Source organism: Myotis myotis, unplaced genomic scaffold, assembly GCF_014108235.1.
Source record: "Myotis myotis isolate mMyoMyo1 unplaced genomic scaffold, mMyoMyo1.p scaffold_m19_p_47, whole genome shotgun sequence".
NCBI lineage: Eukaryota > Metazoa > Chordata > Mammalia > Chiroptera > Vespertilionidae > Myotis > Myotis myotis.
Genome location: NW_023416354.1, coordinates 598,055 through 609,379, shown reverse-complemented (window position 1 = coordinate 609,379; position 11,325 = coordinate 598,055). Strand labels below are relative to the sequence as shown.

Here is an 11,325-nt window from a genome sequence, read left to right as displayed (position 1 = left end):
CTGCCCACGCTGAGGCCAGGCGATGGAGGGGACGGGGCGGCAGAGATGACACCCCCCCGCCCCCCATAGCACATGTCACTCTGGTCTGACCACAGCCGAGGGATCCTGGGTGGCACCAGCAGGCGTGGCCAGTGCCACCTGACCCCCCCCTGGGTTCCTGGTGGGGGCACTTGAGCCCAGTGGAGGGAATCCTTCGCTGGCCCGACACTGCCACCTGCCTGTGGGCGCCAGTACTGCAGCGGGAGCTGGGCTGAGGCCTGTTGGTGCAGATGAGGGAGCAGGGCTCAGAGGGCACCCAGGGCGTCCCCAAGGTCACACAAGTGTCACCCGAGGCCCGGAAGCCAGGCGTGTGGCTCCACAGCCCTCCGCTCACTCGGCCTCATGGCCCAGGCTCACAGGGACTAACGGGCCGCGGGGCCTGAGGATGCCGGCTGCTCCCGCCCCCCCACCCCCCCGGGGCCTCGCAGGTCCACACCCCGGGAAGCTTGGAGGCAGCAGGGGGGCCCCCTGGTTCCTCACTGCCCCCCAAATCCTGTGGGAAGGGCTGAACGTGAGGCTGAAGCCTGAGGTCTGGTGAGGGCGGAGCCGCGGGGTCCCTGGGAGCCGCCCCTCTGGGCATCGAGGACGCCTGTCCCTGGGTGGCCTGTCCTGGGTGGCCGCGGCCAGTGGCTCTGGGCTGGGGAGCCACAAGGCGGAGGGACCGGGACCACAGGGCCCCGGCGTAGCCTGACTCGAGCGAAAGGAGAATCTCCGCTTTGCCGACTGCCTGTGGGGTTCACCCTCTTGTCCGGGCTTCCCGCACCTGTCAGAGCCCCCGAAGGCCCCCGGGTCCTGGGGAGCAGGCCTGCTCCAGCCTCAGCGCCTGCGGGACGGCCTGAGGTGTCGTCTCCGGGGCAACGTCTCCATCCAATGGCCGGGTGGGGCTGGGGCCTGGCCCCTCTGAGGACAGAGCCCAAGTGGGACACAGCCAGGGTCCTCGCCCCTGACCTCGGCTCTGACCCCAGGGTGGAGGTCCTCTGACCTCTGTCGGGAGGAGGGGTGGCTATCAGGGGTCATGCTCAGGTTAGCGACACCCTGGGGTCGCTATGGGGGAGGCAGCTGGGCCTTTGCAGGTGCGTATCTAACCCACAGGAAGGGTGTCCCCAGGACGGTCACTCAGGAGGCGGGTTGGCCAGCACCACCCGGCCCACCTGGGTCCCAGGAAGGGGCAGAGCCCTGTGTAGAGGGGGCCTGAGTGCTGGGCCAGAGGGGGGACAGCACCCTGGGCAAGGGCGGCCTTCCTCCCACTGGGTACACAGGCAGCAGGGCCCCGAGGCCCCACAGCTCACACAGCGTCTCCCCCCCAGGACGCCTCCTAGGAGCCCAGCACCTGGGCCGTGGTGCGTGGGCACAGGGTGGGCACAGGTGGGCAGCGAGGTCTCCCAACTGCCCTTCCAGAACCAGGCACCCGGCCTGGCAGCCACTGAAATGGTCACACGTGACCAGGACAGGCGGGCGCGGGGCTGTGGGTGAGGGAGGCAGGTGGGCGGCAGGAAGCGCAGGAGGCACAGGGGAGGGGCAGGAGGGCGGGGTCCCGAGGCCCTGGCGCCCTGGCACGGGGAGAGGGCTGAGGCTCGCTGGGCTCCTCAGGGACGCGGCCGGCCCGACTGCGGCTCCCGAGTCCGGTTACCCAGCAGCCGAGGAGCAGACGGGCAGCTGCTTCCGGACCCAGCGGGCGAGCTGTTCCCTCTTCCGGCTGGTAGTCCAGACAGTGTGTCCGCTCGTCACCGGGACGCCTGCCCCGTGTGACGCCTGTGGGAGAGCCCTCAGTGCCCTCAGGGGGGCATCCTAACCCAGCCGCATGGGCCCCGGCTGCTGAGTTAGGAGCATGTTCCTTGCCCCCCCCACCAACAGGGTTCCCTCCCATGGACCCCCACCCCTCGACCCCCCTCCCTGGCGCCCAGCCTGAGATAAAGCAGCAGCAGCCGTCACTCGAGTATAATTCGCTTTTAATGAGAACAATGTGTGTAAATGACAGAACGCCACCGCCGTGCGCAGATGGCGGCCGCGAATACCCATCGAACGCATTCTGCCCACGGAAGGGAGGGAGGGCGGGCGGGCGCGGGGGCTGAGCCAGTGGCCCGCCCCTCGGCCCGTGGACACGACGCCAGGGCCGCCGACGGGGGCCTGCGCGCGCCGCTTGAACGGTAAGCGGGTTGAAAGCGCAGCAGCAATAATACTGGGTGAGTCCTTCCTTGCGTAAAACATCTGAATTAATTCATCGAAGGTATCAAAAATATACCCTGTAAACCAACACATTTACACCTGCCTCTCCCACCGCCCCGCCAGCGCGCGCACAGAGCGGTCCAGGTCCCCGGGCCACGCGCCCCAGGCCGCACCCGGCCCTTCTGCCCGCCCGTCCGGCCTGACGTGGTTTCCAGCAGTTCTCAGGGGCCCGGGCGGCCCGCGGGGACCGGGACGAGCGCGCTGCGGGCTGGACACGGCCCGTGTCCGTCCGTCCAGAGCGCGAAGCGGGGTGCGGGTGGAGGGGGGGCGCGGGGGGTCCTAGCTCAGTTTACACTTTGGTTCCAAACGCGTTAAGGGGGGGAGGCAGTGGCGTGGGAGGTGCGTGGTCGTCCGGCTTTGGGTCCCTGGCCGTCCCAGCTTCTGTGTGTGGCCGCCGCCCGGCCCCGCCCCCCCCACCCGAGCACCAGGTAAACAACCCCTGAGAAAGTCACTGCACAGGGCCAGCCGGGCGGGAGTCCCAGTTAAGGCTTTAGACGGGCAAGGACGCCGGCTCGGATGGGCGGACGATGGACAGGCGGACGCACAGGCGGACGCGGGGGCTCCTTCCTCGTGGGGGAGTCGCCGCCGCCCGCCCTCACCTGGCCGCTGGGGGTGCTCGCGGGCCCGGCCGTCCCCAGCCCCTGCGTCAGTCACTCGCTGTCGGACAGCGTCTCGTACTGCGAGCAGAGCAGCGGCTTGGGCTCCTCATCCCAGGCGTGATGGGGGCCGGCCAGGGGCCCGCCCGCGGGGAGGCCGGGCGGGGGTGGGGAGGCCATGACGCCCGCCTGCAGCCGCATGATCAGCGGGTTGTAGGGGAACGGAGTGGAACCTGCCGGGGAGACGGGGAGACACCGGGAGGTGCCGGTGAGCCAGGCAGCCCCCCGCAGGCCCGCCCCCGGCAGACTCGGGCCGTGGCCTCCTGGGCCGAGCAGCTGTCCCAGCCCCTTCGAACTCCTGGAAGGTTTCTCCAACGGGCTGGACCCACAGGGCCCCACCCCAGGGCCACTCCGCAGCCACAGACCTGTGGTCCTGTCGGTGCTGCTCTTCCCCCAACACCGGCAGCGCCGCCTGCACAGCCACCCGCCAAGCCCGTGGGTGGAGCCCGCCGCCTCCCTCTCCCGGCTTCCGACCCTCCACCCTCTCTGGCCACTCACACCCTCTCCCTCCCCCGGGCCTTTCTCAGGAGCTTCCTGCCACCTGAGCCGTCCCTAGAACAGGCCCTACCACGTGCTCACGCACAGTAGGTGCACAGGCAGCTGGCGGGGCCAGGCCTAAGGTTGCAGCTGCCCCACTCCCACCCCCACCCCCACCCCCACCCCTACCCCTGTGCCCACCTGCAGATGAGGGCCGGTCCTCCCACACGCGGCTGGTCAGCGGCGTCCGGCGGCTGCAGTCCCCCTCCGAGTGCACCGAGGAGACGGAGGGGGGCCGGTCCCCGGGGGCCAGGCCTGGGGCCGGGGACTTGGCTTTCCGGCTGCTGGGTCTGCCTGAGACCTTGGCTTTCCCACCGCCGCCTGCAGGAGACACAAGGGAGGAGCCGTGTCAGACGCCAAGCAGCACTCACCACGGGGAACGGAGCATGGGGCGAGGGGCGGGGGGTGAGGACCCCCCAGGGAGGAGCTGGGGTCTGGAGGTGAGTTTCTACCAGAGGGTGCGGGCTGAGGGTCTGCAAAGCCCCTCAGGCTGCCCTGCAGCCTGGCTACCCGCCCGGCAGCCTTGGGCTTGACCCAGGCCGCTGCCCGGGCTGTGCCGACCCTCACGGTCAGCAGGCCTGTGGGGAGCGGCCAGACCCCGGGGCCAGGCCTGGGCCTCCGTGAAGCCCAGAGACTCTGAGGCCGCAGGGTCCGGGTCAGGCCTGGCCGTTGCTCCGGCAGAGCGTGGCCCAACGAGGGGGGCTGGCCCACGGACACTGGCCTCCTCCCATCAGCCCGAGGGCCGGCGGTGGACATGCACGGTGACCCCAGCAGGCGCTGAGCCCGGGGGTCCCCCTGACCTCGAGTGGGCGGGTCCTCGCTCCAGCCTGACCTCCCGCAACGGGACAGACGGGGAGCGGGCGGCCCTGTGTCCCGGGGGAAGGCGGGTGGGGCGCGGGCGGCGATGTGAGTGTTTTTAGAAAAGCAGCAGCTCCTTTGGGCCTGGGGGGCGAGGGGGCCACGGGGCCACACGGGGGGGGGGGGTGCCCGCCCGCCCAGCTCGGGGATTAGCCACGTCCAGAACCACGTCAGACACGCACAAAAGTAGTCAGAAGCTCTGAAGCCGAGGGGGGGGGGGGGTCGGTGAGCGGAACCGGAGGCAGAGGATTAAGGACACGGGGTGGGGGGGCGGGGGGGGGCAGACGGGGCGGGCCGAGCGAGAGGCCTGCAGACCTGGCGAGGTGAGTGCGTGTTCGCTCCGTCCGTCGGCAGCGGTTATGGGCATAGCAGCGGGCAGGCCGGCACTGGCATTCAGAGCGTTAAAAGCATTGGCGCCGAGCGGGGGCTCCTCCCACTGGTCATATTTACCCATGAGCGCCTTTCTAATAATGGCCTCCAGCCCCAGGTTGGTGCTGGCCTGCTCGGGCAGCGCCTGGCTTCGGCAGGTCATGAGGCCTGGGAGAGAGACACACACACGGGCCGGGGACACGGAGGGGCAGCGGGAGGAGGGAGGAGAGAGAGTACACAGTGAGCACATTTCGGCAAAGCAACACGATTCCTCACCCCCTGCCCCCTGGTTCCCCTGCCGCTGCGTCGGGGGCCCTGGGAGCGCGTAGGCATCCCCGGGGGGAGGGGGTTTGGGGGGGGGGCTTAGGTGACGCCCCAGCCTGCTTTCTATCCTGCCCCCTGGGAAATCAGGGGCACCTTCTGCCCCCCCTCCACCCCTAGTCCCAGCTGGGGCGGCTTCCTGATTTAAATTCCCAGTGGCCCGCAGAAGAGGGGGACCGGAGGGCCGCCCCGTGTGAAGGGGCCGCTGGGAAATTAAGTCGAGCCGGAGCGAGGGACTAGGCACAGGGCGGGGCGGCAGGAGGCTGGGGGAGACTCGGGGGGGGGGGGGGGTGGTGGTGGTGACGGGGCGGCTGGTTTCCCCCGCCCCCCCATGCCTCTGCCCCTGAGGCCTGGACCCTCAGCCCCGCCTGCCCCCCCACAAGCTGGGCCTAACCCCGCCCCCACCGGGAGCCACAAGGAGAGAGAGAGAGGTGCAGAGACGAACGGTGAGGGGTCGTAGCCATGCAGTTACGGTGCGTGCGGGGGACAGGGCAGAGCTGGAGACAAGGGCTGGCCGCCCGCCCCTGGGAAAGGGCCGAGTCGACGCGCTGCTCCCCCCGGAGCCGCCCAGAAGCCGCTGGCCACCGAGCCTCCTTCCTGCGCCCGGGTGTCCTGACCCTGGCGTTTTTCTGGGATCCGTTCTGGGCACTTGTGCCAACCCCGGGGAAGGGGTCTCTCCCCAGAACTTTCTCGAAGCCAGACTTTGCCGGCAAAGCCGCGAGCCGCCGGGCAGCGTCTCCGAGAATTTTAATCCTTCGCTCCGAGCGAATGTGAGGATGCCCAGTGACCCCCGCGCGGTCCGAGAGCGAGACCCGTGGCCTGTGCCCACGTGGCAGCCTCCACATCCCGTTTCTATGGCAACCGGTGGGCAACTACGTTATTTTTCTTTTCGCCGCCAGGGGGCGCCCTCTCCCACGTCCTGGCTGTGTCTTGGCTCTGGTTCGTCAGCACTTTAAACACACACCGAACTGTGTCCCCCAGAAAACGCCAGACTCCCAGCAGGGCGAGCGCCCCGCACGCTGAGCAAACCCCGGAAACGCGGAAACCTCGACGCGGAGCATGCGGGCCGCGACGGCCTCTGGCCGGGTTCGGGCTCGGCGGCCACAGGTGTCCCTGGGCCTCGTCCGCAAGGTCGCGGTCCCTGAGCTGACCCTGCGGGAGGCGGCCCGTGTCCAGTTACAGCGGCGGGAGCCCTGGCACCCTGGGCACGAACGTCCGCAGACGCGCGCACCCGTGGCCCAGTGGCCTGTGTCAGGTTCAGAACGTTCCAGAAACACTCGTTTCTAACCCCCTTGTTGTTCTGGACGGACTGTCTCCTCCCCGGGGTCCCTGGGGAGAGCTGGGACCCAGCAGGGACCCACCAGGGGAGCCAGCAGCCGGCTGGTCGCACAACCCAGCAGCCCTCTGCTCACCAGCCTGGGGACGCAGGCCCCCAGGCACGGCAGCACATGCCCCACTCCCCCAGCTCAGGGTCCCCCGGCAGGGCCAGAGCTCAGAGTCCTGCAAACACACCACCTCTGCACACGGGGCCCGTCCACGGAGGGTGACAGCCCCCCAGCGGCTCAGGGCTCAGACCCCTCACACCAGACTCAGCCCCACCTAGTCCTTCCCTGAAGAAACACAGCGTGGCCCCTGCCCGAGGACGGGGTCCAACCCCAGGGGGCCCCTGAGCCCACAGAGGGCTTCAGTTTTAGCTGAAAAATGGCCGGGAGGCTCAGTGGTTGAGCGTCAACCTATGAACCAAGAGGTCGCAGTTCTATTCCCGGTCAGGGCACAGGCCGGGGTTGTGGGCTCCGTCCCCAGCAGGGGGCGAGCAGGAGGCAGCCGAAGGGTGTTTCTCTCCGACGTTTCCGTCACTCTCCCTTCCTTTCTCTCCAAAGACCAATAAAAAAATACTTTTAAACGTGTGCGAACTTCAGCCCCGTCTACGTGACACAGCCACGTGGCTGCTTCGACTTCCCGGCTCGAATGTTCACGTAAAGCGGATGCTCTCACTGTAAGAGGTGCCCGCACAGGCCCCGAGGGAAGCCTGTGCACCCCGAGTGCGAGCCCAGGCCCCTCCACACAGTCACATTCCCTCTGGGACGTCGCAGGTGAGCCGGGCAGGTTCCCAGACGGCCGTCCGCACACCTCACCCCGTCTAAACGCACCCGGGGCCTCCTCGCCAGCCTCACTGGCCCCCCCAGGGCTGGGGTAGACAGAGGAGGGGACACCTTGGAGCTACAAGGACTCCGGTGGGGGCAGTGCCCCCGGGACTCCAAGGCCAGGTCCCCCAGTCTCCTTGCACCCTGACCTCCCGGGCGCAGCTGAGCTGGGGAAGGGGGGAGGGGCCGGCGCCCATGGGCCAGGCGGGCGGTTACCTGCGCCGGTGATGGCGGGCATGTTGAAGATCTCCGTCCCGGGCTGGCCGATATCTGGAGGGGTGAGGAGAGGTGAGACCCACAGCCGGCGGCCCGCGCCCTCACCCTGCTGCCACCTGCGGGTCTAGACACCCGGGCGCTGGCTCAGTGCAGACGGGCTCCTGCCGGGGCAGGTCCTGGGGTTGTATTTCCAACCAGCTCGCCAGGCTGCTGACCTGCTGACCTGCACCCCCACCCGCAAGGCCCCGAGGCACCGGCTGGGCCAGGGACTGTCCGCAAGTTTGCAGGCCATTCCCGCAAAGAGGAGCATCCACACAGGAACCAAGCGGCCGCCGGTTCGACTCCCGGTCAGGGCACAGGCCCGGGCTGCGGGCTCGATCCCGGGGGGCGGGGCTGTGCAGGAGGCAGCCGATCGATGATCGTTTCTCTCTCACTGATGGTTCTCTCTCTCCCTCTCCCTTCCTGTCTCTCTAAAAAGAAAAAGTCAATAAAAACGTATTCAGAAAAACACACAGAGGAGGGTCCGGCTCCCCCGACGCCCCCGGCCCGAGGCCTCCTGAGACCCGGGACATGGCCGGTTCCTGCCGTTCGCTGTCCTGAGAGCGGCTGCGGGAGGCTGGGGTTCAGGGCACTCACCACGTAAACGGGGGACCACCCACGGGACGAGCACCGTGAACGGAAGACACGTGACCCCAATGCCCGGTGCCCGCACGGGGCTGAGCACAGGCCCTTCACACGCCTATTCCCTGGGCGCCCCGGGGGCGGGCGCTGCTGCCAAGTGCCTATGGCATAGAGACCAGCCTGGACCGGGCGAAGGGCCTGGCAGGGTGGTCAGTGGTCCCCTCCCCTCCCCCACCGTGGGTCTCCGCGGCCGCTCGGCACCCAGGCCCTTACTGTATTCGGGCTCGTTCCGGTTGTGGGTGCCGAGCTTCTTGTTGATCTCCTGCTTCTTGGACTTGACCATGGCAGAGGTGCTCTCGGTCAGCTTGCTGAAGAAGGCGGGCGGCTGTCCGGTGTTGCCTGGAGACTTGGAGCCCATCCTGCCGGAGGCCGGACTGGGTCAGCTCCCCGCCGTGGGCGTGCTCACCTCCCGCGACGGGGCGCTCACCCCCCGGCTGCCCGAGATCCACCCCCAGCCCCTCCCTCAGGCCACGTCGCCTGCACCGGGCGGCCAGAGCTGAGAGACGCCAGCCCGCCGCCCGGGAAGCGGCTCCCCAGGCCGGGCCGTCAGCTGAGCAGGTGAGAGGAAGCCTTGGTGAAGCCCGAGGCCACGGGCGGCGAGGGGCTGTCCTGAGCCTCCATGGTGGGCGTGGGGGTGGGGGTGGGGCTGGTGTTAAGGTACCTGGACTCCGCCTGCTCCCCATCGCGGTACAGCGGGGGGTACAGGGCGCTCCGGGGGTGCCCGGGCTCTGCCAGGCCCTCCGGCGGGGACACGGGCTCGATGCCGTCCTCACCGCCGCCCAGGGCCGCCGTCTTGCTCGGCTCCGGCGACCTGCGCGGAGAAGGGTCCCCGCGGTGGTCAGAGCTCAGGCGCCCCCTCGCGAGGGGCCCCCTCTCCCCGCCCCCGGCAGGCGGCTCCTCTGAACCAGGGCTCGCCCGCCCTCCCGGGAAGAGCCGGACGGTGTTTTAGGTGCCGTGGCCACCTGTGGTCTCTGCTGCGAGTTTTTTTCTTTTTCTTTTTTACAAACATTAACCCAGCCCGGCCGGTGTGGCTCAGTGGAGAGTGCTTTGACCTATGAACCAGGAGGTCACGCTTTGATTCCCGGTCGGGGCACAGGCCCGGGTTGTGGGCTCGATCCCCAGGAGGGGGCGTGCAGGAGGCAGCCGATCCGTGATTCTCTCTCATCGTGGATGTTTCTCTCTTCCTCTCCCTTCCTCCCTGATATGTATTTTTTAAAAATTGAAAAGTAAAAATGTAACACCGCCCTCAGCTGTGGGCCGTGTGTGAACAGGCTGTGGCTGGACGGGGCTCAGGACGGGTACGCAGGCCCCTCCTGCACCCGTGCCAGGTGCCCCACTGCCCCCGACACCCCGGGGCTGCCACCGCTGCGTCTCACTCAGCCGGTGCCCCCCGACCCAGAATGGCTCCACCCCGGAGCTGGGGACCGTCCTCTCCTCGGCACCCCAGGCGCCCAGGGGGACCCGGGGTGAGTGTGCCAGCCGGCGGGGCGCTGCTCTCAGGTACACGGCTCTGGTTCGAATCCCAGCCCCGCCTCTTACAGGCCGCGCCCCGCGGGCAAGTGAGTTCCCGCCTCACGCCTTAGTGCCTTCATCTGTGAAATGGGGCTTTGCTGCCTACACCTCCCGGGGCCGCGGGGAGTCCTGGGTAACCCGGGTCAGGTGTTTACTCGGTGCCCGGAGCCCACGGACACGCCATTATCTGTCAGCCGTGACCTTGAACCAAGGCTCCTGTCTCCGGGGCCTCAGCGTCTCCTCTGAACCCTGGCACCGAGGGGCAGACGGCTGACGGGGCCTCCCGCAGGCTGACCGGCAGGGGGCAGCGCCCCGGCCCGGCCCCAGCACGCACCTCTTGCCCCCTTCGCTGTGCGGGGAGCCGCGGGCGGGGGCGCCGTGGTCCGGGGGCGGGAGGTAGAGGTCGCTGGGCGGGCGGCGGAGGTCCAGGACGGGGCAGGTGGCGCCGGGGAAGGAGTAGAGGGGCGCGGGGAGGGGCGTGCCGAGCTGCTGTGGGTGGTGCCGCGTGTAGTCCTGCGTGATGACCTCCTGCGGGCCGGTGGGAGGAGGCATGGGGTCAGGGGTCAGGCGGCGGCGTTCACATGCCGAACCTTCTGGGGGCGTGGGCTAGACTGAGCTCTGAGGGCGGAGCCCGGCTCGGTCCTGGGCTCCCTGCCCACAGCGGCCGCGATGCCCCGCGTAGCCGGGGGCGTGGAACCGGGGCTCAGGCCGGGGCCCCGTCAGCTGGACGAGGGGCAGCTGCAGAATCTGACTTGGAGACTCGGGGGTCCCCAGGCCGCCCCGCCAGGACTCCGTTTACCCATCAGACAAGAGGCTCCCCACCTGCCTACCCCCTGCCCCGCCCTGGGCCCACCCCCGATGCAGAGGTGACGAGGAAGGGTAGTTACACTGATGTGCTGGGCCAGGGTGACCACCCGCTGGTGACCTTTGACCCCCGGTGCGGTCTGGAGCAGCGGGCTGGAGGCGGGCTGGCTCTCGGACAGCGGCCGCAGGTGGGGGAGGTGCGTGGCCTCACCGCCCAGCTTCCCGGAGCCTGTGGGCAGAGCAGGGCGGGTCAGGGCGGGGGTGGGGCTGGGCCGTCCCCCAACCTCTGGGCGCCTCGGTCTTCCGGTCTGCGGGATGGGGTCACGCCTATGCTCGCAGGGCTGGTGGGGGGGGCCCACCTGGCTGCTTGTGCCGCAGGTCCCCCTCCAGGTGGCTCTTGTCCAGCTCCTCGAGGTGCTTGGGGAGCCCCTTGTCGTGGGCCAGGCTGGGGGAGCTCACGGGGCTGACGGGCTCCACCCCGTCGGGGCTGTAGCTGCCGCCGTGGTAACCTGCAGCGTGCGAGCCTGGGTCAGGCCAGCTGGTGCTGGGAGCGGGCTGCCCCCGGCCTCCCCTGCCTGCCCCGCGGGCTGGTCCCCAGGCCAGAGCTGGGCATCTGGGCGGATGGAGAGGGGGTGACCGGAGCAGGGGCTGCTGGGTGGCCAGGGTCGGGGTGCACTGAGGAAGGAGGGAGAGGGGACAGCAGAGAGGGAGAGAGATGGAGGAGAGGAGAGACTGGGGCACCCCGGCAGGCAGGGTGAGAGAGTGGGGGGACAGAAAGAGAGAGAAACTCAGACAGAGAGAGATCGGGGGCATGAGCTGGGGGAGAGAAAGACGGGGGAGGGGGGTGTGCCTCTGGGAACGGGGGTGTGGATCGGCCGTGATGGGCTGGAGGGAGTGAGGTCTGGCGGGGGGGGGGGGGGGGGGGCAGGGAGTGACAATTAGTCTGAGGGTCCCCCGCAGCC

At 69.2% G+C, this 11,325-nt stretch overlaps 1 protein-coding gene across 16 annotated transcripts in view; it reads right to left on the bottom strand.

Moving 5' to 3' along the window:
• Positions 1–1,971: 1,971 nt before the first annotated feature.
• Positions 1,972–11,325, bottom strand: part of NCOR2 (nuclear receptor corepressor 2) — a 136,574-nt gene continuing 127,220 nt past the window's right edge. For 13 of the 16 annotated variants that reach the window (XM_036307327.1, XM_036307326.1, XM_036307335.1 and 10 more), the window contains 9 exons: positions 10,723–10,872; positions 10,447–10,592; positions 9,894–10,087; positions 8,709–8,858; positions 8,261–8,406; positions 7,367–7,420; positions 4,632–4,853; positions 3,600–3,779; positions 1,972–3,094 (listed from right to left, as the gene is read on the bottom strand). In XM_036307327.1, coding sequence (XP_036163220.1) covers positions 2,916–3,094; positions 3,600–3,779; positions 4,632–4,853; positions 7,367–7,420; positions 8,261–8,406; positions 8,709–8,858; positions 9,894–10,087; positions 10,447–10,592; positions 10,723–10,872 — 1,421 coding nt within the window. In that variant the 3' untranslated portion in view covers positions 1,972–2,915. The remainder of the gene's footprint in view (positions 3,095–3,599; positions 3,780–4,631; positions 4,854–7,366; positions 7,421–8,260; positions 8,407–8,708; positions 8,859–9,893; positions 10,088–10,446; positions 10,593–10,722; positions 10,873–11,325) is intronic. The other 3 variants (XM_036307337.1, XM_036307340.1, XM_036307338.1) reach the window with 2 other exon arrangements.